This window comes from Ahaetulla prasina, chromosome 2, assembly GCF_028640845.1.
Source record: "Ahaetulla prasina isolate Xishuangbanna chromosome 2, ASM2864084v1, whole genome shotgun sequence".
In the NCBI taxonomy this organism is placed as follows: domain Eukaryota; kingdom Metazoa; phylum Chordata; class Lepidosauria; order Squamata; family Colubridae; genus Ahaetulla; species Ahaetulla prasina.
The window spans coordinates 163,448,897-163,476,432 of record NC_080540.1 but is presented as its reverse complement, the minus strand read 5'-3'; the positions used below and the strand labels follow the sequence as shown (position 1 = coordinate 163,476,432).

The 27,536-nt window shown below is 41.0% G+C and overlaps 1 protein-coding gene across 1 annotated transcript; it reads left to right on the top strand.

The window, feature by feature from the left end:
- The first annotated feature begins 1,880 nt into the window (after nt 1–1,880).
- On the top strand, nt 1,881–26,483 carry NFE2 (nuclear factor, erythroid 2). The gene is made up of 4 exons (XM_058174120.1): nt 1,881–2,346; nt 15,266–15,347; nt 19,844–20,056; nt 24,312–26,483. Exons 2-4 carry the CDS (start codon nt 15,297–15,299, stop codon nt 25,317–25,319), a joined length of 1,272 nt encoding a protein of 423 aa, XP_058030103.1. The 5' UTR covers nt 1,881–2,346; nt 15,266–15,296; the 3' UTR covers nt 25,320–26,483.
- Nucleotides 26,484–27,536: the final 1,053 nt, after the last annotated feature.

Sequence of the window (27,536 nt, the reverse complement as noted above, 5' to 3'; positions counted from 1 at the left end):
AGAAAGACTTATTTTGCTACATATCTCACAATGCAAAGTTGAAGGACACTTTACCCCATTGGCATATTTTGACAGATCTATAGATTGTTTGCATTTTCTCTCCCTTTAAATTTGCTTTTGAAATTGCTATTTTTAAATCAGAGAACAGGTTTGGTTGTATGCTGTTGTTGGGGTTGTTGGAAAGCAAAGCACAACTGGATGTTGCCTAATCTATTTTTAAAATTGGAGTATTCTCCATTGCGTGTTTCATTTGTCACAGTATTAATGCTGAGGATGGAGGCTGAGTAATAAAACCTTCTAATGTATAACATCTAGCATACATAGCCTAGTTTATGAAAAACATTTCTTCATGTTAAACAAGCCTAAAAGATTGTCATATTTTTTTTGAATTTTTCTGATGAAATTCTAACTATTATCTCATTTCTTATACTGCTAATGCCTAACCAGTGTTAGCCCACTCTGCCAAGGATTAGGTTAACTTCCCAGAAGAGTAACATGTCTCAAACAATAGCGATTCCTAGTAATTCTTACTAGTAACTATCTGCTCCTTAATTACTTTTGTCAATTACAATTTACATAGAACATGGGCAGTAGTTGAAGGGTGGATAATGAAAGTTGAAGAAAGCAGTCTGCTATCTCTCTCCCCACTTTTTTCCACTTGCTACAGAAGGCCATCCTTCCCAAAGGGCCATCCCTCTCAAGCAAGAAAACAAAGATCTCTTTATCAAACCATCACCCCCTTCACATTTGGGAAATTTGCAAGCACAAGAACCTGTCTTAAAGGCATAGGTAGGTTATCTGTCCATTCCTGGGCTGTATTGGAAGAAAGCTTCAACACAATAAATATTATAGAATTAGGAACTGCAGTACATATCTTTAAAGGGCCATAGTTCGTTCATTGTCCCCCATCTATATGCTAGATCATACATCTAAATTACATCAATATTAGCTATTGGAAAAAACATACCTGAACTAAGCTTCGAATATGAAACTTGAGAGCAAGTTTATAAACTTCCTTTTTATAAATAAGATATCCAAGTATTCTATGTTAAACAGAATTTCTATACCGACATACACTTTCCCAATAGTGCAAGCTAGGAGACAGGAAAAGTGTTTTTATTATATATTAAAGAATAATGATTAATTATGTTCACTTACCATCAGATTGAGAAGATGACTTTCAGTGCCATAAAATATAAAAATCAATGAAAACACAAAATTACTATAGTGGTGACATGGACACCTAGGTCTTCGTGGGAAAAAAGTTACAAATTAAGAAATCACGTATCATGCTAGTACCACCCAGCAGGTTTTAAAGAACTCAAGTGTGAAATCACTGATCATTTGACAAAAATAACCTATTGACATAACCTTGTATAACGGCTACAGTTTATCTCAGACAATTTGAGAATTGGTCAATTTCTCTAATGTGACAATTACCAGTTAGTGTTTTAAAGATTTTGAAAATGTCCCAAAGTCACAATTCCCAAAAGCCTTTGAGATATGCCTTGCAAGCAGTCAAACCAGTTTTTAAATATTGGATTTGACAAATGGGTACAATTTTTGGTTTCTTTCATTTGGGAGAAGGAACGGGCATTTCATTTTAAAGATAAATTATGTATGCCAAATATCTCTTTAGTCCAGTCATTACGGGATTCTTTTTACTGTGTACCTCTGCAAACAATATAAAACAGTGCATCGTGTCTGTATTGAATGCCTTTCTCGATGCCGACACAGTGTGGGTGTATCCCATTCATGCCTGTGTTGTAATTAAGTGTGGTCTTGATTTTTCTTCCTTGTTCTTACTATATACCCTGTTCTCTGGTTTGGTTGACTGTGTGGTAACCTCAGAGTAGCTTAGATCATTTCTCTGGTTTTCTTCCTTTCGGTACATTGTGCATTACTGTATTGTAGCGATCTGCTTGTTTTCTTTTCCTGAGCCCTGAAAACTTAAGATAGGAAGCTCTTCTGTGGAGTGTGTTTCTTGGAAAGAGTGCAATACGGGGTTTCTTGGAAGGGAAAAGAATACTGCTAGGGCCATCTCCACCAGTACCAACACTGTGGTTTCCCTGCCCCTTGCACAGGGGCGGCTCCTGTTATGTAATATCAGCAGCCCCCAGCGAGGCGAGGCGGGGCTCATACTGTACGGCTCTGGCCACCTGGAGTCTGGAACAGCAGCAGCGATGGAGGCACCCTGAAGCCCCATAGCAACTGGGCCCGGAGAGGTGGAAGGCGCTTACATGAGGGGGAAATTGGGGGTCCTTTCTGCTGCACATCCTGGAGGAAAGCCTTTTCTTCCCCACCCCCAAGCTGCACACCTGGCTAGACGGCTAGGAATTTCACCAGGTAAGGGGCCATGCCACAGCCTCAAAGGATAGCATTGTTTCCACTCCTGTTAGGGAAGGAGGGAGGGTGGATGCTATTTCTGTACCTGAATACCTAACCAGGCAAGCTTTTTTTGGTGAGGCGGGGGGAGTAATGGGACCTCTAACCAAATGTGTGTTTGAAACTCCAAGACCAGTCAGTTCCTTGGCCCATGGAGCGACGCATCGCCTTCAAAAGGTTCCCCAGGAAGCAAATTCTACTGGATTGTTGTTCCTGTCTCCAGGCATTAGGATTTTGCTTGATTTTAAAGCCTTCATCAGTGGAAATAGATGTTCTAAGTTCCGTAGAATACGACCCAAGGAATTTGCTGGGAAATGTATGGGAATGGAGAATGGGAAGCAAATGAAGGGTTGTTGTTTTTTCGTTTTTTTGCTCACCCATCAATTCTGATGTGGAAATTGCAGATATATCAATGTGATATTTTGTTCAGGAAATTTGAGAAAATACCCATTAAGTTACTCTTTTTAGGCAACATAGCTTTGGCTGGAGAAAATATAACTTCCTAGTGAGGTCTGAACTTCTAGGGGAGCAGGAGATCAATGCAAACATGAATGAAGATGAAGCACACAAAACCGTACATAAGCAACGATCTCCTGCATGCATAGAGGAACATATAACTGTAAAAACAAGCAAGAAACTTGTGATCTCTGAATGCCTAACAAGTTTATTATGGCATAAACTTTCCTGGACTACAATCCTCTTAGTCAGATGTTGATATTTCCTGTAATAAATATGTTGGCTTGTACGCTGCCACAAGACTCTGTCTGTTGAACATGATTATAACCACTAGAAAGTCTAACTGTAGAGGTTCACTTACAAACATGCAGTCAAACATTACAGTCATACACTGTAACAAACATTACAGCATGCAATCAATTGAGTGCACAAATGCCACTCCATGATACAAAGATGCACAAAGATAATTTTATATCTCATTCAAGCTTTGAATGTTCTTGTAAGCTCATACCAGGAAAACATAGACACAACTCTACACAGATCTTGAGTAAACACTGTCTGCCTTATCCATTTCATAGCGTTGTTGTTGTGGGATTCAAATCAAGTAGCTCTCATTATCTATTAGATCTCTAGCTAAATGCAGTAAGCAAATAAAATATGAAGCATTCATTGCAAATATCAGATAGATCAAATACTTGGGTACGGGCAGCCACCGCCTAAATTGGTTTAATAATATTTTTTTTTCATTATACATGCTTGGGAAATTTGCTTCCATAACATGAGAGTTATGCTTATGTGATGTGATATAAAATGTGATGTAAAAATAAAATATTTTTCAGGTTCTATGGAACCTGAATATTATGATATTCAATAATGGAAGTCGTTAACAATGAATGGAACTGGGAAATTTTGTCTGGTGAAAGGCACCCAGTTTAATTTATTTCATAACTCAAAGCTAGGAACAAGGTTTGGATGCTATGGCTGATGTAGTAATATGTGAAGCATGTGAACCAGCATAGTGCAATGGGGATAAGCTCAAATTCTTATTTAGCTTTTTCATTAACTTGGACCAAGTCATTCTGCACAATGCCAATAGGTAAGCCGAGAGCTGTACATGCAGCCACAGGGTTTGATAATCATCAGAGGCCAAAACAAAGTTATCAGTTGTAGATATTATTGGATGTTTTGTGGAATACTAAAAGTGGCCAAGAACTTTTAATGTTTGTAGTGCATATATGCTCATTGCATTTTTAAACTCCAGTAAAGAGAGTTTTTTTTAGGGTTGCGGTATTATTTCAGATACCTGAAAAACTATTTGACAGGGGATGCATATCTACTAGCTAGCTAGCATATCTACCAGAAAAACTGAAAAGACTATTTGAGTTAGAAAATAATTGTATCTTGTTGATTTATCCTCTATGCTTTGTGGTGCATTAATGTAGATTGCATTTCCTGTACAATCTTGATGAAGAGGTTACTATAGTAAGAATCAGTAACCCAGTTCATACATATGTTTAGCAGCCATTATGTGAGTGTTTGGTTCTGGCTTAGCAAGTTGTATATACTATGATATGAAGAAGATGGTAAGATGGAAGTTTTGACTAGAAGTCTTTGGTTATGTCTGATTTATTTTCCCCTCTACTGAATTGAACAGTTCCCTCTACTTTTTGAGTATTCTATAGACTCTTTCACTGATACTGTTTCCTCCTATATGATATGCAGTACACAAGAACTATAACTGATCCAACCTATGTTGTCTATGATTTATAAGGATGCAATTGCAAACTCACATTTTAAATTCACTGTAATATGGCGTGTTGTGAGCATGCAGAACTATGTGTTGTGTATGTGCTGATATATATTTCAGTATCTACATGTGTATACATACATGTGCATATGTTTTCAGTCTACTGCCCTCTTCTGGGTGTATATAGGTGACACTGCTTTATTTTTTTTTCTCAATTGGCATCCAGAGGGGAGTCTGGAAAAAACTTCAGATGCTGTTCTAGGGATGGAAATAGGGATCTTCTACCAAACTTACTATGGGTGAATATCAGAGGTGGGTTTCAGCAGGTTCTGACCAGTTCTGGAGAACCGGTAGTGGAAATTTTGAGTAGTTTGGAGAACCGGTAGTAAAAATTCTGACTGGCCCCGCCCCCATCTATTCTCTGCCTCCCAAGTCCCAGCTGATCGGGAGGAAATGGGGATTTTGCAGTAACCTTCCCCTGGAGTGGGGTGGGAATGGAGATTTTACAGTATCCTTCCCCTGCCATGCCCACCAAGCCACACCCACCAAGCCATGCCATGCCCACCAAGCCACATCCACAGAACCAGTAGTAAAAAATTTTTGAAACCCACCACTGGTCAATCAATATACATTAATGGGTATGCTCCACTATACATTGATAAGAGATTCCACACTCAAATACTTGCATGTCCTCATTCCTGTGTCCCATTTAGGAAGCATGTGAATAAATGTTATATGTGGGAATATAACAATAAACAGATTATGTGCTAAGAAGCAAAACTGGGACAACCTTATAGGCACATCTGTGCATCTGCTTTTTGCAGCAACACAATCAAAAAAGCACATCTTCTTCAATCAAAGAAGCACATCTTCTTCAATCGCCATATTTGATTATGAATATATGCATTTTTACCAAGTGAATTTCAAGGTCATTTGCAGCACAACTGAATGGGAGGATTAGAAGCAAGCAGCTGCTTGATAGACCAACTGCAAGTCTCAGGATAGGAAGTTACTTTCCTTCAGATCTGTCTAGCTCAGTATTACTGATTTTGACTGACAAGAACAATTGCTTTCCAAATTTTGACTAGAGGTCTTCCCTATCATCAGTTAATTGTAGTTCAAACTAGAGATGTCTATCATATACTGTATATGCGTTATTATCAGGCTGTGGTGTTAAGGTTGTGGGATGAATTGATTATTGTCCATTCAGAGGAAGTAAGGGGACAGTCTTTGGGTCTGTGTGTAAATACCACATTCTAGCCAGATTGATTACCTACTTATTTATTGCCTAGCGAAAAATGCCCCACCGCCACATAGCACATGCATAGAATGTTCTCTTCTTGCTTATCACAACACTTTCTATGAACATGGAGTTTATATTTAGTAGATCATGGGTGTCAAAGTCGATTTCATTGAGGGCCAAATCAGGGTTGTGTTTGACCTTGGGGGGTCGGGGTGGGCGTGGCCAGCTCAACATCACTCTTGTCAAGGGCGCCTATGGAGGCACAACCACTCTTCTGTGAAAACAGACTCCCGAGCCCCGTTTTTCAGCTGTGACAGCTTCCTACAACCCTCTGCCAGTGAAAACGGAGCCCTCACGAGCTCTGTTTTCGGCTGTGATGGCCTCCTGTGACCCTCTGCCAGTGAAAACGTGCACAGCCCTCCCAAGCTCCATTTTCACTGGCAGTGGCACCGTGGGCCAGTCCTTTGCTGTTTCCAGGTTGGCCCCGCAGGCTGGATCTAAGCACCCTGTGGGCCAAATCCATCCTGCGGGCCTTGAGTTTGACACCCCTGTAATAGACACTGGCCATCCGTAACCCATGTTTTCAAATCATGAATCTAATGAAATAACTTCTGTCTGTTGCTGGATATTATTCAGCTACAGTTCCCATCTCTTCAAAATGAATGTGATTAATGAGCAGAAATAACGGGAGTCACAGTTCAACAAGGTTAGAAAAAGATGAATAATGCCTTATTCTATATTTATCCTCACTCAGTTAGAATCCTCTAGGCCCACTTTCCAAATTCCCTCTCAAGTGACTTAACCTTCAGAGGCGGGGGTGGGGGGAACGTGTTGACAGACTTATTTTCATCCTCTAAAACTCAGGTGTCATTTACCTGATTATTGCTTGAGGATGGGAGAAATGAGCATGAGAATGTAACATTTTGGAGCTCTGCTAAAGCCTTTGTGCATTTTCTTACCCCTGCCCCTGGAGCTCTGACAGAAGTTCTGGGTGTACTTTTTCTCTCTTGTGCAACATCCCAACAGAGAGGCTAAGGAAATTGCAGGACCGGTTTCTGTTGAAATACACATGAGAAAAGCAAAGAGTGAGTGGCGATAACGGACCACAAAGAGAATGGAGGAAGAAGATCATGGAACAATTACTTTCAGATATTTGGTGCTTTCCACAGTAACTCACACACACACCCTCCTCACAACTAAGCTACATGTCTCATCCTTCGCCCTAAGTTATGGTAGCTAAGGGTGAGGGCATTCAGAAATATTTGGATGGCACACTAACTTATTTATCCATCCTCGAGAATCAAACAAGAAACATCCCACAGTTATACCAGAAAGCTGCACCCGTAATATTTCAAAAGAGATGTGTTGGATCGGAAGTGTAAAGTAATCAATATGATTCACCCAGTTATCCAAATATTATCCACTCTGACAGTTAGGGATTTTTGCAAGATCTCCAATAGAGAGGAGACTTTCTGTTACTGATATATGATTCCCCTTTCTCACAATTGAAGATGGCAGTGACTGAAAGCAAAGGAGGTGTATGAGGAATATGACCTGAGTGCTACTATTGAGTTTTTGTCTATCAATAACTCCTTTTTCTTGTAGCTTCTCAGCACAGGTCTAATGTAATCATTACTCTTTTCTCTTAGCACCTTGGCAATTCTGTTTATATGTTTTTAGCAATTTATTAAGAGGAAATTCTGTAGGTTCCAAGATTCTTGGAGGAAGCCATGTTGCTAGAACAAGAAAGAGCCAACTGAAAATTGTAAGCGATTTATTGTACCTTTAACAAGGGGTGGCCGGAGAAGAGTTGGACTCAATTACTTTTCCTGAAACAAGTGGATTTGTAGCTGAATTTTATCTCAGTTGTATTGATGACATTAGCTATTTTAAAGAAGTGGAGAAACAGCTTATGGTATTCTGTTAGTTTTTTTTCAACAGAAAGAAATGATCAGAAGATTTACAAATAATGGCAGGGAAATGGGGGACTGCTCCAGATCCCAAAAACTGCCCCCTGTAGCCGTGATGGTGCAGTGGTTAGAATGCAGTACTGCAGGTTACTTCTGCTGACTATCAGCTGCAGTTCGATTGACTCAGCCTTGCATCCTTCTGAGGTCGGTAAAATGAGGACCCAGATTGTTGGGGGCAATAGGTTGACTCTATAAACCACTTAGGGCTGTGAAGCACTAAATGCTATTGCTATTCTTTCCTCATTGTTGCCAAGAGCAACAGATCATCCTAAAATGGGTCAGGAATCCATAATCTTTAACAGCAACTAACAAAATAGACTTTAGCCAAGATATTTTTTATGCCGTGCTCTAGTTGAAATATTTAAGATCCCCTCTATATACTCTTTGGTAGATTTGTTTCCATAAATTAATTTGGCTACTACTTGTCTGTACTTTGTCATGAATATTAAAATGACATAAGGGGTATGAGAGAAAACAGAAAAGACATAGGATAAATGAATCCGGACCTAAAGTAATAATATTTTTCAAATACCTAAGTAATTGCAGTAGGAGCTCTAGCTGTTTGATCTTCTGAGATTTTAAACAGTCCTTCTACGTGCATAGTTGTGTAATTGCTTCATGCAATTTACTAAAAGTTATCATTTTTCCATCGCATTCCATTACTCTGATGCAGCCTTTTGCAGTTTGTTCCATGCTGCCAGCCACTTAAATAGTGTCCAATGTTTTCCCCAATTCAGGCACCTCAGAAGCAGAAGTGAGCAAAAAGGTGAGGCTTAGTGGACATTTCTGCCGTTGGTGCTGCAGATATATAATTTTAGACTTTAATTGTGTAATATGAGGGAGTTTTTTAGATGATAATGTTTTATTGCAATAGCCCATTTCTATTACCATCAACTGAATGATGGCTTAGGCTTCTGTCCAAAATGTTCCATGATTTTACGTTTCCATGCTTCTGCCATTTATGTCACGACGGAATTTGGAATTCTTAGAAGAGGAGGAACTTCTAGAGGTAGCAGAAATTACCGATTATATTTTTAATTCTCTTGGCATATACTTCCCCTCTCAGTCACAAATAACATAAAATATATATTTTAACCCGTTTCATTCTACATGGGTCTGGAATAAGTAATAAATAATGCTTTGAAACAATAAGAACTATCTAAGAGGAAGAAATTCAGCAGATAGTAATATTAAACCACACATTCACATTGTCTGACCATTCCTTAATTTAGCTTGGTATATTTTCCTACCATCACCTCAGATACAAGCTGATGCTAACCTATATCCAAACTTATTATGATATTAAGGTGATACCTAGTTAAAGAAATCTATTGATGAAACATGACTGGTTAATCAAATAATTCATGGATTATGTTTGTACATGATTAAAAACAATAATTACATAATAAGATGATGATATACGTAATATATGTCACAATAGATACAGTCTTAAAACAGGTATTTTTTTCCTGCATTTGAGGAAATGGGAAATGCCTCTTCTTAGATAGTATTTTCCATCAGCGTTTTTTAATAAATACTTTTACTACAAATACTTTAAAATATTCAATTAAGTGAGGGCTTTTTTAAAGGCACGTTTAATCAGTGAATTATTTAAACACTAAAGTCCTAAATATATATGGATGGAAAAAATGCATGTTCTTGTAGAAGGTTTTGTCAATAGACATTTGGTTCAGAAACCACGAAGACTACTGCACTAGATCACACATCAGATATATTTTAATTGCATTGTGTGTTTCAGATAAAACGTGTTATGTGTTTGAGGTAAATATTTGTGAAAACACTGTTCTGAAAGTGAGACTTTCTTAATCGCTGACAGACAGGTTTGTGACTTTAAAAGGATTTGTATATATTTGTGCAGTACAAGATATTTCCAAATAGCTGAAGACTTAGTGCTAAGATACTGAGAAATATCCGTTCATGCAGCTTTTCACAGAACTTGATTAAAGAGAGAACAGGATTGGAAAATTTATTTGGCCTGTGATTTTCATCACATAAGCCTGTTGGATTTTGGAGCACCCCTCCCCCCTCAAAAAAACCTCTCCCCTTCCAAAATTTTGTAATGCCATGAAATTTTATAAGATTTGGGCAATCTTGCTCCCGTGTTTTTGCAAGTTCTTTATAAGAATACTCAAAACATATAATCTGGAAATTTGGTGACATTGTGGGTTATTTTATGAATTCATTTTGTAATTATTTCTAGATGAAGCTTGGAGTCAGATTGGATACCATGATATTCATGGGTAAAATTTCTGGCTGTCATTAATAGATTTTAAAAAACTTATGTAAACATTTTATACCTTGCCTTTTTGATAAATTCTCATAGTTTGCAACGTATTGCAATGATATATGCAAGGAAATGAAAATATCAAGTAAGAGGCCAGTGAAATACATCATTCTGCTTCTTTCTAGGAATTGGTTGCATGAATCAACAAAAAAGGCTACATAAACTAATCACAATTAAATTGTGAAGCAAGAGATCTCTGAAAGAATCTTTATCATCCCTCAAATTAGATACTCATGGATATGCCAGAACAGTCAAAGAACACAGTGTGAATCTTTTGATAGGAAGAAAGTATCAATAAGTGGCAATTCAGAATTCATAAAACAGCCAGACACAATCAAGACACCTACAGTGCAGCCATCTTCAGTATGTACACTTAAGAGTGCAGCTGTTGAATCCAGCCAATTGTTTTCTTCAAGAGGGTTTGGAACAGATACAATTGCCTTGATTTATCATACATTGTATGCAGGTTTCCTGTTAATCCCCAGCAATCAACTATAATTCACACAATAATTAATTGATATGCAATCGTATGAAATTGTACGTCTGGCTTATTTGAAAATTAGTAAAATCTTGAAACAAATACCCTAATAATGAACATAATTTGATGGAAAACACAAACCCTGTAACGTATTGTTTTGAGTGGTGCAGAAAGCAGAACATTGCTCTTCTTGCCCTCCATATTTTATCTGACTATAATGATAATTTTCAGGGTTGCTGAACTTTATAGTTAGAGGTTTTTTTAATGGTTCCATAAACATGAAAGAATTTTACTTGTTTCAGATCAGTGGTGGGTTTCAATTTTTTTTACTACTGGTTCTGTGGGTTCTTGGTGGACATGGCACGGCTTGGTGGGTGTGGCTTGGTGGGTGTGGCTTGGTGGGCGTGGCAGGGGAAGGATACTGTAAAATCTCCATTCCCACCCCACTCCAGGGGAAGGTTACTGCAAAATCCCCATTTCCTCCTGATCAGCTGGGACTTGGGAGGCAGAGACTAGATGGAGGTGGGGCCAATCAGAATTTTTACTACTGGTTCTCCGAACTATTCAAAATTTCCTCTACCGGTTCTCCAGAACTGGTCAGAACCTGCTGAAACCCACCTCTGAATCAGATCCCTAGTTTAAGTGTATGTACTGTACTCTGGAGCAGGGGTCTCCAACCCTGGCAACTTTAAGACTTGTGGACTTCAACTCCCAGAGTTCTAGGAGTTGAAGTCCACAAGTCTTAAAGTTGCCAAGGTTGGAGACCCCTGCTCTGGAGCACTCCTATTTTGTCCTTGTGCTGCGCTTCTCCAGTGCTGCCCACTTCTTGGTACATGAGCATAATTATTTGTTCAAGAGTTAAGAATATCAGTGAGCTTGCTCCCAGCCTAGAGGATTTCTTAAGTCTGGCCAATGGGAAGAATACAGTATGCTTAACATACATGTGCATCTAGAAGCATTATGATTGGTCTTGCCTTCTCTCTGTCAGTGCAGCATCAGCCCAAGATATTATGTTGCCTGGAATGGAGCTAGGGTTAGCATATAACATTTTCCCCCCACTGATTCCTGTATTCAGTGTCATGTTTTGCCCTCTATCCATACTGCCATTCAAAGTCAGTTACTCATCTTGCTGAGGAACAGGATTGGATCTATAAATGGAGAGGTAAACAAGGGCTATAAGCCATCCCCAGCAGGCCCAGCCTCTGTATATTTATTTATTTATATCCCACCTTTATTATTTTTAGAAATAACTCAAGGCGGTGAACATAACTAACACTCCTTCCTTCTCCTGTTTTCCCAATAACAACCGTGTGAGGTGAGTTAGGCTGAAAGACAGGTGACTGGCCCAAAGTCACCCGGTTAGCTTTCGTGCCTAAGGCAGAACTAGAACTCACAATCTCCTGCTTTCTAGCCTCGTGTCTTAACCACTAGTCTAGACCAAACTGACTCTAGAGTCACATTTTTAGGTTAAGCAGCAAGATATCGAGAGGAAGGTAAACATGTACCACTATACAGTATCTAAAGGAGGATAGGCATAGGAGATCAAGCTAGATATGTCAATCCTCTTCTTCCTCTCATTTGTCACTCACAAGTTGTGAGTGACACAGTAAATAGGAATGTTTCCTATTTACTGTGTGCAAACTGTTCAAGCTTTCCCTCTCCAAGCACATTGTAGCTGCGATTGTGGATTAAATTATAGAATACGCTTTTGTGTTTTAATATCAGAGCAGGGTTATGCGTTCATACACAAAGACACACACACATATAAACAAAAATGCACAGTTTCTCTCCTGTTGCATAATTTATTCTGGTTTTGGTAATAAGGGGAGTAATTCGTTCTCCACCCTTAACCACAGGAAATCTTATTCAACAACTCCTCTGCCTTCTGAAATTTCTCCAGCCTTTCCCCATCTAATTAGACCTTAAGAACTAATAATTTACTGTCCCAAGAGTTGTAAATAAGATTCTTAAACAGCTATATCCTGCCACCATCACTGTTTTCTGTGATTTTTTGTCTTCTGTTATGGAATGATGAGATACAATAATCAAGAACAGGGTTTAGCTTAGAAAGCTTGGTTCATTTTCTCTTCTCTGCTGAAAATATTCTTCAAGACCTTCTTGGTGGGTCTTCCCAGGTGTTGGAATTTCCTGGAACATCCTCCTCTACATTTAAAAGAAAATAATGTGATTTCAAAAATGTTCAACTGGTTTTCATAGGAAGGTTGCCTTCCTCTAAGTCTGTTGCGGTTCTGTTTTTTTAAAGCACTACAATAACTTGTGCTGGCTCTGAAATTTACAGTTGGGCAATACATTTGTTCAGGTCAACTATAGTGTCACAAAGTGTTTCTTTTAAAGGCCCGTATAGATACGAGCAACAAAAAGCGTACATCCTTTCCTTTCTGAGTTGGCTATTTGAACCATCCTCTTCTTTTTCTTTAATTAAGGTTAAAAATAAAATTGGAGAAGTAAAACATAGAAAATTGATAAGAAGCATTTGGCTGAAGTCCTCCACTTAGAAGAACATTCTTGGATCACTTGAGCAGAACTCAAGTAGTCAGCTTTCCACTTTAAGAAAATGTTTTTGCACATATAGCTTTTCTAACAAAATGACACAAAACATATTTGTTTGCCCCAAGCAAGCAAACAAGCAAACAAACAAACAAGTAACTAGACAGTAGAATTCAAAAGGAAGAGGAGCAATTAGCAACTATGACCATGGGGGAGTAAGCTTAGTGAATGAGGAGAAAACCGAGAACTATTTTCCTTGGTGAATTAAAATGTTAATTGGTTAATAATCCAGTAATTAAGAGCACTTAAGACTTATATAATACTTCATAGTGTTTTATAGCCCTCTCTCAAGTGGTTTACAGAGTCAGCCTATTGCTCCCAACAATCTGGGTCCTCATTTTATCCGTCTTGGAAGGATGGAAGGCTGAGTCAACCTTGAGCCAGTCAGGTTCGAACCCTGGCAGTCAGCAGAATTAGCCTGCAATGCTGCATGCTAACCACTGCACTACCATGGCTCTTCTAATGTCTCCTAGTAAAGACCCCTTGCCCAAACACCGCCCAAAACATGGAAGTGACTCTCATTATGTTTATATCTTCACCTCTTTCACAATAGCTCAGGATTGTAACTTGGAAAAAGTGGAGAATAATTTTTATTCCCATGATAACATTACAAGGTAAATTAAGCTAACATAGAAACAGGGTTCACATAGCACAGCACTGTAAACATACTGTAGTCTGTTTGTTTGGAGCTAGCTGTGTGACACCTGCCAATTGGTTAACTTGCTTAAATAAGTCATGGCTCAGTTGCATTGAAGAATGCAACTGGTGGCCTATAATTTCCCTTTCTGGGTTTTTGAAATTCATATTTCAACATGAATTCTGAAAATAAGCCTTGATTTCATGCCATTTTGAAGTGGGAAATGAATGAAAAAAATGCTGTGACCTGTGCCATAGCTAAAAGACAAAGAAGGTTTGACTTCTTGTTCTCGGCAGCCTTATCAATTTGGAAAAAAGCTTCTAGATGACAGCCTTTCCTTTAACCTCTGGAACCAAGCGTCAATAAATAAAAATAGAGGTGCTATGGAATCAATTCAATATGTTTTAACAGTTATGATCAGAGCATAAAGTTCCAGAAATCTCAGCTTCATGGAATTTAGCCTGACTTGACAAAAAAGGAAGGTAATAATAATAATAATAATAATAATAATAATAATAATAATAATAATAATAATAATAATAATAATAATAATAATAATAATAATAATATGCTGGTAGCAACCCGTATCAACCATCAGCACTAGTCAATGTTATTTATGATGCATTTTTGAATGTTCAGTTGACTGAGTTTCATGTTTAATGAATAAAGTAAATAATAATAACAGAGTTGGAAGGGACCTTGGAGGTCTTCTAGCCCAACCCCCTGCCCAGGCAGGAAACCCTACACCACTTCAGACAAATTGTTATCCAACATCTTCCTAAAAATTTCCAGTGTTGGAGCATTCATAACTTCTGCAGGCAAGTTGTTCCACTTATTAATTGTTCTGACAGTCAGGAAATTTCTCCTCAGTTCTAAATTGCTTCTCTCCTTGACTAGTTTCCACCCGTTGCTTCTTGTTCTACCCTCAGGTGCTTTGGAGAATAGTTTGACTCTCTCTTCTTTGTGGCAACCCCTGAGATATTGGAACACTGTTATCATGTCTCCCCTAGTCCTTCTTTTCATAAGACTAGACATGGTGTGAAGATGGTGTAAAGCAAGGGTCTTCAACCTTGGTCCCTTTAAGACTTGTGTACTTCAACTCCCAGAGTCCCAGGAACTGGGACTCCCAGAGTCCCTCCCAGAGTCCCAGGAACTCTGGGAGTTGAAGTACACAAGTCTTAAAGGGACCAAGGTTGGAGACCCCTGGTGTAAAGGATTGGGCTACTATCATTCCAGCTCTTTTTGTTGCATTCTGCCACATTCTCCCTCAAACTGTTCTTGTTCTGTAGCGATGAGCTCAGCCTGTACTTTACATGATTTTTAATAATGAATAAAATTGTGGACCCAGAGCTCTTGATTGATGAGCGGTTGACAAAACACCCCACACACATTTTTTTTAAAAAAAAAAATACCTCTCCAACACTTTTCTGGACAAACCCTAGGACTGATACGAAGGTTGTTATCTGTCTCTTGCAGGAAGAAACTTGGCATCCTTGTGGCTTCATGAATGTCTGATCCAGGCAGCTGCACACTGCAGATTCACAGGGCTGCTGCAGAGGTAAGGGGAAGAAACACAGCAGCTTATCGGGGACCAGATGGGCAATCCCACCCTTGCCAAATTGGGACTAAGACATGGAGGCAGGGACAAAGGAAAAAAAAGTTTCTGAAAATCATCCAGAAAGTGGTAAACTGTTCCATTCTACTGCCCCCTAGAGAAATCTCCCTCGCCATTATTCGGGCTAGGGGATGAGACTAGTAGAGTGAGAATGAAGAAAGTATAGAAAATCCACAGAGTAGAGCTTCCGGAATTTTTTTCCAACCCTTTTAACCATAAAAGTGGCCATAAAAGGTTTCTGTATTTCATCTGTGTAATAAATTAATGCGCTCTGGGTGTTTCTGTTTTGCTTTCTTGTTCTGCATCTGTGTATCCAATAAAAGAAAATATTTGTAGTTCAGGATTGAAATGTGGGCTCCTTGGTGCTCTCTGAGCTTGACTGCTTTCTTGCAGATGCTTCATTACCAAAACTAGATAACATCATCAGTGCGAGAAAGGAGTGGGGATTGCTCTCACTTTATATTCTAATGGCTTGCCCTGTCGGTGTTGGCGAGCATGGTCTTTGAGGTTCTTTGGTTGGGTGTTGGCTTGTTTTGCAGTTCCTTGATCGGGGAACTTTTTGATTGTTGGTCTGATGTTAATCTTGGAGATAATCTATATTCATCTAGGTCAGGGGGTGTCTAACTCACATCATCATGGCGGCATCACATGACATATAGGGACTTTTTCCCCCTTCGCTAAACCAGGCATGGGCCTGGTGAGCACATGACGCATCCAGCCCACGGGCCGGGAATTTGACTAAGTGCTGATAGCTGGTGGGGAGATGTTTTTATTCCCTTTTTGGCTTGTTGATGGACTCTTTTGCATAGTATGTAGATATTGTTTGTGTCTATGTGTTTATTGATGGCTTACTTTGCCAGAATGCCAGGCTTCTAGAAATTCCCTAGTGTTTTTTGGACTTGGCTAGGTCTAGGATGGTCACAGTTTCCCAGTTGAAATTACGGTTAATTGGTCTGTCCATTAAGTCTGAACTTACCCCAACAGACTCCCACTCCTTACTAGCACTGATCAGTGGTGAGTTGCTACTGGTTCTCCCCGGTTTGGGAGAGCCGGTAGTGGAAATCTTGATATGAGAGCGAATCGGTTCGCTCCTAACATCAGCTGGGCCCGCCCCCCGCCCCTGCGCTATACCTACCTTTATTCCTTTGTTTTCAGCTCAGCTGTAAGGTGCGGCAGAGTGGATTGCCATGCCTCAGCTGTTTTTTTTTACTCAATGCGCTTGCATGAAACGCAGCTTTGCAGCGATCGTGCACAAAGCACACGCGCCATGCAAACTGGTGGTAAAACTGGTTAGAATCCACCACTGGCACTGATGATATTATGTAGTTTGGATAGTGAAATGACTGCCAGAAAACACCCAAGCTCAGAGAGCATCAAGCATCTCACATCTGTGTGTTTTTGTGCACATGCCCCACTCTACAGCAGGGGTCTCCAACCTTGTCAACTTTAAGACTTGTGGACTTCAGCTCCCAGAATTGAAAAGCAAAGCTGGCTGAGGAATTCTGGGAGTTGAAGTCCACAAGTCTTAAAGTTGACAAGGTTGGAGACCCCTGCTCTAGAGAATATGAACAAGAGGGAGAAGGACTGTAGACCAGAGCAGCCAGCAGCATTCTGAGTCACTGCTCAGTGGCTTCTCCTTATTGGAATATCCTAGGAGATATCTGTTTTTCTCCACAGTCCTGGGTGGAAAATATCAAACTCATTTTCAAACTGGATCTTCCTTTAGCTAGCTCCTCACATTATACTTGATTTTCAGGAGACAGCGTTACTTCATCCAGAACAGGCTACCTTCCTAATATCCAGGCTTGTGACTTGTGATTGGTTGTCTGGATTCAGCTTCAGTTTATTGAACCTCATCCTGTCCATTGCAGTCTGCAGGCAAATGTCAAGTACCTGTTCAGCCCTTGATTTGTGTAGAAAGGAGAGACAGAGGCAGCTTAGTGATAACCATTGGCATTGTTCGTTTGTTTGTTTATTCAATTTCTATAGTAGCTCATCTCAGCCAAGCGATTCTGGGCAGTTTACAATTCTAAAACTATAAAACAGTTAAAACAATGAAAAGCAATAAAAACATCCAAAAAATAAACACACACAGCAGCCAAGATAATTAGCCAATTAATAATGAATACGAGAAATGTAGCTCTTGACATATTCTGAGTCCAAAGCCCTGGTATACAGCCAGGTTTTTAAAGCCTTCTCAGCCAACAGGTTTGGGGCCCTTCTAATCTCCGATGGGAGAATGTTTCACAAAGCCGGGGCTACAGCAGAGACTAGTTCCCCCTAAGTTGGCACTCTTTGGTTGGTGGGCTCTGCAGAATGCCCAATCCGCTGTATCCGAATTATGGATGACTGGCAAGGTATTGCAACAGTCAATGCCGGCAAAAGTGGCCTCACCTTGGCATTCAGTGTTTAAAGCAACCAAATCCGGTAGTGGTCTCCTGCAAGGTCTTCGTTTGCCTAGGGTGGCATAGAGGGAGAGAGCACAGCAACAAACAGAAGTGTGTTTTGGGTGCAGCCGACAACTCACCACTTAGTAATCACCAGATGGCAGCAAAAAGATGTAAAAAACCCTCTAACTCTTGGTTGCCATCTAGTGGTCATCTGGATTTCCCCTTTCTTCATCTCCTCTCATTTTAAATTGGCAACAACTCTTTTGCCATCTCTTTCTCAGCTTTGGATGTTAACCACACATTCACAATGTTTTGTAATATTTTTGTCTGGTCTTAAGCCTGTTTCCTTTTGGGCTAGCTGGCGTCAGCTCTCAAGCAAATTCACTGTCAGCCATAGAAGCTCACTAAAGTCTGGGTGACTTTGAAGTAGCCATTCTCATTTAGTCTGGTCTATTTTATTGGGTTGTGTGAAAAACACTGGAGGTTAGGGCACCTTGTATACTCCCCTGAACACCTGGAGGAAAAGTAGTGTGTGAATATAATGTAACAAATACATAAAAAAGAGCAGGCTGCTGAGCAATTTGTTTAGCCTGCTTCAAGAGTAGTCTTGAGCAGCCCTTCCAGTAGCCAAGAAAACCATGCTGGGTGGTTCACTGAAAATCCAACAAATATAGAAAAGTAAGTCTCTTTTGCAGTGGTGTCCACTGCCATGCTATAATTCCATGATGGTGAACCTATGGCACGGGTGCCACAGGCGGCCCGCGGAGCCATATTGGTGGGCACGCGAGTGTTGCCCTATCTCAGCTCTGGTGTGCATGTGCACCCTGGCCATCTGATTTTCAGGCCTTCCAGGCCTACCGGAAGTCAGGAAACAGGCTGTTTCTGGCCTCCAGAGGGCCTCCGAGGGCTGGGGAAGGCCGTTTTTGCCCTCCCCAGGCTCCTAGAAAGGCTTTGGAGCCTGGGGAGGGGGAAAAACGGATCTACTGGGCCCACCGTACCACTGCATGCCAAAAGTGGGGGCCGTGTAAGGGGGTTGCGCACACATACATGGGTGCATGGGGTGCATTGAATTATGGGTGTGGGCACGTGTGAGCGCAACTCCTCCATGCTCCCCCCACTTTTGGCACGAACGGCAAAAAGGCTAGACATCACTGTTATAGTTGTACTCTGTGCTCTGCTCAGTTATATTGGCTGCAGGATTTATACGATTCAGGCTCTGATTGTCTATTAGTTTGTTTAGTTGGTTAACACTTCTCAGATACCTTATAACTAACCAAAATGATACAAAAAAGAACGCATGTGTGTGTGCGCACGCATGCAGGTGAATCAGAGGTGGGTTTCAGTAGGTTCTGACCAGTTCTGGAGAACCAGTAGCGGAAATTTTGAGAACCGTAGTAAAAATTCTGACTGGCCCCCATCTATTCTCTGCCTCACAAGTCCCAGCTGATCGGGAGGAAATGGGGATTTTGCAGTAACCTTCCCTGGAGTGGGGTGGGAATGGAGATTTTACAGTATCCTTCCCCTGCCGTGCCTACCAAGCCACACCCACCAAGCCACACCCACAGAACCGGTAGTAAAAAAATTTGAAACTGAATTAATCAAAGCCCAATCTAGTTGGTTTTGGTTTTTTTCCTCATGCATCTCATACATTTTGACAATGTAAAAGAAGTGTTAAGTTCCACGCCCACCCACCCCCCAGTTTAGCAAAGGAGGGAAAAGTCGCAATATGTCACATGGCAACAACGTGACGACATGAGTGTGATGCCCTTGCTGTATTGTAAATAATGTGTTTTTAACTTTACACAGCCTCAGGAAGATGACAAAAATCATAATCAAATAGTAAGAATAGATACAGACTGTAGATACTAGAATGTATGTATTGATTTCATGACTAACCATAATCTGCAATCAGCCAATAGTTTTTAAAACAGCTGATTAGTAGATTGAGGCTTAACTCAGTTTAATGTAATGTAAGCAAGAGAGAAAAACGACTAGACTGAACTATTCAAGACGGTCAAATCTAATCGTTTATCCTTTTTTCTATAACAGAACTTAGCTGCCACGGCTAATTTTGGAGGCACCTTGCTGGAGCAGACACTGGGCAGAAGTCGACCTGATAAGATGTCCCCCTGCCCACCTCAACAGGGATGGACTCGGAGTACCTTCCTCCCTTTGTACAACCCCCTGGCAGGGGGGGAAGCTTGCTCACAGGGGGAAATGGAGCTAACCTGGCAAGAGATTCTCTCAATCTCAGAATTGCAGGTAAGCATGGGACGGACAGAATATGTTATTATTTGAACAGCTTTGAGGAAGATAGGTTGGACATATCGACAATAGTCAACACAGTAGCTAAAATAAGAGCTTGCTGCATAGAGCAAGGCAACGGGGAAGGAAGGAGCAAAGTGAAGAAGATTTGTTCATAAGAGTCAGACCTTGTTTAACAACCAAATCTGGGACCTGCAACTCCACCTCCGACAAGCAAGACATCATGTGACTGTATCTTGCAATTTTACTGCTGGCTTCTCTATTGATTTCGCTTGTCACTAACTGGCTATCAAGTGGCTTGGTCCATGTTTTGTCCTTAGTCAAGTGGCAAAAACATGATGGCTAATATAATGTCTGAACCCAGCTGTAATATTTGCAATGGGATTTGGACAGCCCTTAAATGTAATAATAAACAAAACAGACAAACAGTGTCTCTTGCAGGAAGTGGATCTTTATTTCTTCTTCTTCCCTTGCCTTCTCTACCAGGTATCAATTTGCAACCCTTGGCCTGGTATAAAGTGATTCATTCAGATCTTTGGCAAGAATTTTCTCCCTTTTCCCTGGCAGCCAGCTGTGTAAAGCTAAAGAAAAGAGGAGCAAAACCAAGAGCAAAATCTGCCATACCGAGATTCTGCAATGGGCAAGATAAAAAGAGTGATTTACCAACTATAAAGTTTTCTGATTGAACACACCTTTATTAGAAAAACCACTTCTCTAGTCTTAAAACCCTGAACTCAATGGTGTAGCTGCATATTGCTTGCTTTGGTCTTCCTGCTCACAACATTTTTTTTCCTTTTAGAAGAAATTGTATATTTCATTTGGTACTTCTGCAAACTTTTATAGCCTTAACATGCTAATAGTTCAAATTATTTAGGTCAGTCTCAATCTAGAATGTCATCTTTTTGTTAATGACTGAACTCCCAACCACCTTTCACCAATAGCTACAGCAAGTTTCCTAAAAGGTACAGGGATTTAACGTTCAGCAAAATTAGGCAGCTGTTCTACTTTTCAGTGTAAGATTTATATTTTCAACTTACCGATGAGTCCTTTTGTTTCATCCAGGGCAAGTGCAGTATACATTTTGTAGACATGATGACAGCATTAAGGAAACTTCCAGATGGTTTTAAACTATCTTGCCCACATTTTCTTGGGAATAATTTAAGTCAATGGCCTTCATTTCCAGGTTGATATTCCTTCATTCCTTCTTTCAATTTAACAACCAAGTGACTCTGGGCGGTTACAATTCTAAATTTATAAAATAATTAAAAACAAAAGAGTAAAAACGTCCAGAAAATAAATATCAATAGCAGCCAAGATAATTACTCAATTAACAGAGTCAAGAAACAAGGCCCTTAACACATTCTGATTCCCAGACCTGAGTGAATAGCCACGTTTTCAGGCTTTAGAATAGAATAGAATAGAATATTTTTATTTATAGACCGCCCTTCTCCCGAAGGACTCAGGGCGGTGTACAGCCAAGAATAAAATACAGAAAGAAAACAACAATACAAAACTAAAAACAACAATACAAAACTAAAAACAACCCTTAAAAAACCTATTTGATATAGCTACTTATAGATAAAATATTACCCTCTAAAATTTACAAAAAATTTAAAACCCATAAAATCAATTTGATAATTTAAAATTTAAGCGAGTCCAGCAAGACGAAATAAGTAGGTTTTAAGTTCGCGGCGGAAGGTCCCAAGGTCAGGTATTTGTCGGAGTCCAGGGGGAAGCTCGTTCCATAGGGTAGGAGCCCCCACAGAGAAGGCCCTCCCCCTGGGCGCCGCCAGCCAACATTGCTTGGCTGACGGCACTCTGAGGAGCCCCTCTCTGTGAGAGTGCACTGGTCGTTGGGAGATAGATGTTGGCAGTAGACGGTCCCGTAGGTATCCCGGTCCTAAGCCATGAAGCGCTTTAAAGGTAGTAACTAATACCTTGAAGCGCACCCGGAAGACAACAGGCAGCCAGTGCAGTCTGCGCAGGATAGGTGTTACATGGGAGCTCCGAACTGCTCCCTCAATAACCCGCGCAGCCGCATTCTGGACTAACTGGAGTCTCCGGGTGCTCCTCAAGGGGAGCCCCATGTAGAGAGCATTGCAATAGTCCAGACGAGAGGTAACGAGAGCATGAGTGACCGTGCATAGGGCATCCCGGTCCAGGAAGGGGCGCAACTGGCGGATCAGGCGAACCTGATAAAAAGCTCTCCTGGAGACGGCTGTCAAATGGTCTTCGAAAGACAACCGCCCATCCAGGAGCACGCCCAAGTTGCACACCCTCTCCATCGGGGCCAATGACTCTTTGAGTGTAGAATGTAATATGCAGAATATTGTACTGTCTTTTTTAAAATTTTTATTTTACTTAGAAAATAAAGCAAATCAGAGTTACAGGGTAAGGAATTTATGACTTGGCAACAGATAATAAAACATTAATAAAAATAGTATTTAAAATATTAAAAACAATAACCTAGAATAAAGACAACAATTAAAATGTAAAAATGTAAAAATACCACAGGGGAATGAATAAATATTAAAAAGATGTAAGAGAACAAATCCAAATTCCAACTTTTGTATATCTTGTTCATTTTCTTCATTTCATTAATGTCCGATTCTTGGAGATTGCCTGCAGCTTTTTTGCAAGCGTTTTTCAGAAGTGGTTTCCCACTGCCTCCTTCCCAGGGCAGAGAGTGAGTGAGTGGTAGGTCCAAGATCACCCAGTTGCTTTGTGCCTAAGCCAGGACTAGAACTCACAGTCTCTTGGTTTCTAGCTGATGTCTTAACCACAAATAAACTGGCTGCCTTGTATATACTAGAGCAGTGATGGCTAACCTTTTTGCCATCACGTGCCGGGTGTGTGTGTGTCACGCGCATGCGCATAATTCTATGTACCCAACCCCCGCACGTGCGCACCCCCCCTCCCCCTCCCCGCTCCTGGCACGTGATGACACAATTTTCTCTCTCCCCAGGCTCCCCAAGCTTTCTAGGAGCTTGGGGAGGGCAAAATCAGCCTTCCCCACCCCACCAGGAGGCCCTCTAGAAGCTGTAAACAGCCTGTTTCCCTACTTCCAGTGGGCCCAGAAGGCCCGAAAATCAGCTGGCTGGCATGCGCATGTGCGCCAGAGCTGAGCTTGCGTGCCCACCGGTATGGCTATGCATGCCACCTGTGGCACACGTGCCATAGGTTTGCCATCACAAATAATTGTTGGCTGATTTGACCTGTGAATGTTTTGCAAAAAGGATAAGCGTTTCCCAAACTGAATCAAAGGTGACTTTTCTAGTATAGCCCAACATTTCTCATCCTTTATGCTTCCATTTTTTCCATAACAACAATCTTCCATATTTCTTTTTCATAGCAGAGGTCTAATGATGGCCGAGGCGCTGAATGTTTCCAGTATGGCGCTTCACTATTCAGTTACAGTCCCAAGATATGTTTACAGTAATTATTTCGTGAGACGACTCAAAAGAACTGAAAACATATCTGTTTAGTTCACGATACTGGCTGCCAGGTTGGCTGAACAGTATACTGTTGAAGTACTCAGTGGAATGGGTGGAGCCCATCCCACAGCTACAAAATATGCATTTGTGGAGGTTAGTCCCTCTACAGAGGAGTGTACTGAATCGAAGTTGCAGGGTGGCAGGTATCCATTACATCCATCTGCCTTTTAAATCTTGAATCTCCCAACACTGCCCCCATTCAATAGCAAACCCTGGGGAGAAGTGAGGTGGGGGAAACCATGTACAATGGGGGATCTGTCCGATGGGGATGAATCATTCTTTTGTTCTTGGAGGGGAATGTTATCAACCCATCTTAAGGGGCTCGGCACCTGCACAGTCCTTTTGAGTGCCCCTTTTCTTTGCTCCCCCCCCATCCCACCTTTCAGCGATAAGAACATTACATAGGAAGAAGTAGATGCTCGGTTTGGGTAGTGCCATTTATGTTACAATGATATAGTTAAGTCAATAGCTAAACAGACAAAGCACATTTCTAGAAAAACCTGAAAGTTTTTAAATATTTCTTTTGGAAAAAGGTATTGGGAAACACTTGCGATTTAGTGAGAGTAGAGGGAAAAAATAGAATTTTGAGACTGGATTAGGATATACAAGATTGACTGTCAGAAAACAGCCTGGGCATGCCGTCAGAAATTCCTTGAGTTTGACTGCCTCACTTGTGCATTTTCCGAATTCTTTGCTTGAGGGGTGAGCGGGAAAGAAGAGAGGAATTCTCTCAACCTTTTTTCTCCCCCTTCCTGCAGGGTCTTGATATGCCAGCCGAGAGTTGCTACGATCCAGCTTTATGTGGTCATTCCCAACAGGTGGTACCATCCTCTAGCTACGGGCCGTGTGCAGGGATGGGCGAGGGTTCTGTTTCCAATTACAATCACCCTACTACTGCAGCTTATGACCATTCCTACCCAGAAAACCTGCCTGCTTCTTGTACACTTTACAGTTACACCGGCATGCTGATCTCTTCCTCTCTGGAGCCTCCAGGATCTGCTATGCTGGGCGGATATAAAGGGATGCCAGGGATGATGTTGGGGAGGGAGCTGACTAATGGCTATGGACCACAGGGACCTTGCAAGCTCCAAGAAGATCTGGAATCGGACTCTGGATTATCCCTTAATTACAGTGATGCAGAGTCCCTGGAAGCTGAGGGACTGGAACAGGCAGAATATCCATCTTTGTATCCCTTGGACCATGTTCCAGCATACCCTCCATTGGCTCCTGTCCCAGAGATGCCCTTCCCTGAGCATCACCCAGAGCATTCATTGGAAAAAGGGCAGAGCCCACGGGGAGAATTAGTTGGCAACAGGGATGAACGTCGGGCTCACGCCATGAAAATCCCCTTCCCTGTGGAAAAGATCATCAACCTGCCGGTGGATGACTTCAATGAGCTGCTGTCACGTTTCCCGCTGAGTGAGCCTCAGCTCGCACTAATTCGGGACATCCGCCGCCGCGGCAAGAATAAAGTGGCAGCTCAAAATTGTCGCAAGCGCAAACTGGAGACATTGGTGCACCTGGAGCAGGAGCTGGATGAACTAAGTCGTGAGCGGCAGCGCTTGTTACAGGACCGCGGAGAGTTTAACAGGAGTCTGACACTGACCAAGCAGAAGCTGGGAGCCCTCTACCACCAAGTCTTTTGCATGTTGAGGGATGAAGCTGGCAATGCCTATTCCCCCGATGAATATGTGCTGCAGCTCACTATTGATGGCGGTGTCTTCCTTGTTCCACGCAACAAGCAGCCAGAAAGTGCCAATGGCTGAACTGAACAAGTTGTGGTAGAAACTGGGGGGATGGAATGCAGCCAGTTGACCCCCAACAAAAGCATCTCTCTAGGGGCTCGGGACCACTCAAATGTTAAAAGAGTTCAGATTCCATACCGTACAGCTGAACTGAACATTCAAATCACCCAGAAATATTTTTCACTTCATTAGGAGAAAAAATGGGGTTTGATGAAAACGGTACCTAGAATTTATTCTTTATCCAGGCATCCATCTTTCTAAAACTTAACAGTCCCACCAGACTTCGCTGATGTGGCCAGTTGTGATGGATGAATTATAATCCCAACAGTATTTCTAAGGACTATTTGTAACCCTCAACCCTTTGCTTACTTCGGTACTTCAAGCCAAATTACCTTGCATACAATATATAAGGCACTTGCTCACCTTACAGCTTTAAAATGTTCCCAACATATTGGACTACAATTTCCACTGTCCAGAGCAAATATGAAGCTTATTGTAAATTAGTTGTACACCCATTTCTACACATTTCCAGAATGTTGAATTAAAAAATAAAAAATGAATTCTGCTACATCCTAGTTAAGACTATAATGCTGGGAGATGTAAGAAATGAATGTTGCTTGTATTCAAAATTATAAGCTCTAAATGGGTTTCCCATTTTCTTTTTGATTGTTTTGTCATACATTTTCAAATCTAGGCTATTCCTTTTCAAAGCACTTGCCAGGGTCATTACCACTGTATACCAGCCATAAAAAAATTGGTGGCAAAGGGTTTAAAAGATTTGTTTTTAAAGGCTACAGAAAATGTGTACACATCATTCTGAAACATTAGTTTTGGCATCCATGTTTATAACACGAATCAATATGAATTGAAAATTGGATTTTGTGGGATGAACATTAGGACAACTTCCGCTTGCAAGTTAATAAATGCCAGAATCATGTACTGAAGCAAAATCATATTGGTCTATGATATCCAAAACTCAGGAGTCTGATAGCACCTTTTCAGGCTAACATTTAAAAAGGCATATACTGTTGTGAGTTGCAACTCATGAAAGCTTGTGCCTTTTTTAATAAAATATGTTACTAGACATCTGATTTAAGGCAATTTGCTAATCTTAAGAGAATGTTTCGGCTTTTCAGATTGAACCATAACTGCTGAGATTATATGAGGTGGTCCTAGAACACAAGATTTTTTCTGCCATCTATACATTAGAGTCCTCTAAGGTAGATGCAAGGTTTATAAATGAGTTGTGTGATTTTTGACTTTTGCCAGTTGTTATGCAAATCACTGCAATTAAGTGAATCATGCAGTCTTTTAAAAGTGAATTCAGGCTCTCCCATCTCCTTAAGGTTTTGAAACCTGTTTACCTCTTTGGTGGGATGGACTCTTCCCCATACAAGATCTCCTCTGTAGATTAATCCACGTAATTATATACCAAATATTGAACTTCTGCAAAAGATTATTTCAAACTCCAGATGCACGTAGATGTTGTTTTGGCTAGGCAAGCCATTCAGACCAGTTTCCCACAGAAAATACCGGGAGCCACAAAACCTAGGTGGGCTTGGCCAACATCACTCCCACCCAGCCACATGACCCCTTGCCCCAGCCACACCTCCCCAGGTTTTGTGTCTCCTGGTGTTCTTTTCTGTGGGAAATGGGTCTGTCCCTGTCTAGTCTCTTCTGTGTCTCTCTTCTTTCTGTCTCCTGTCTGTATGTCTCTTCTCTCTTTCTGTCTCCTGTCTGTATGTCTCTTCTCTCTTTCTGTCTCTCTCCTCCCTCTAGCTCCTCCCTGGGGAAGGGAAGGAATCCCTGAACTGGTGCTGGGAATCTGATGTTGGGAGAGAGTGAACAGATGTGAAAGATCTGCTAGAAAAACCTGAAAAAAAATCTCCAACAATTGAGTGCATGTTTGTAACGCAGCCCCCTTCTCAGCCATTCTGCATCCATATGCAAGAGCAGGTTGCTGCAAGAATGTTTGGGTATAAAAGACAGCTCTTCCACTTTGAATCTGTGTGTTTGTGTGTGCAGGAGCAGACAGAATAATGCAACTTGCCAATGCAGGTGCAAAGCCACTTTTATGGGACAAATCAGGCACATGAACAATTCTTGTGTGGCTGGCAAGGGATGGTGGGCCAGGTACAGATAGACAGATTGTTACACTCATCCAGTAATTGGTCTCCAGGATGAGCCAAAGGAGTGACAGGAGCCACAACATCTCCAAAGCAGATCAGGTGCAGGGCA

Bases quoted from the DNA above. Each gene is read 5' to 3' on its own strand.
- NFE2 (XM_058174120.1), top strand. From the start codon at position 15,297: ATGTCTGATCCAGGCAGCTGCACACTGCAGATTCACAGGGCTGCTGCA. The intron at 15,348-19,843 runs GTAAGGGGAAGA...TTTCTATAACAG, and splicing joins TTCACAGGGCTGCTGCAGAG to AACTTAGCTGCCACGGCTAA. The intron at 20,057-24,311 runs GTAAGCATGGGA...CCCTTCCTGCAG, and splicing joins TCTCAATCTCAGAATTGCAG to GGTCTTGATATGCCAGCCGA.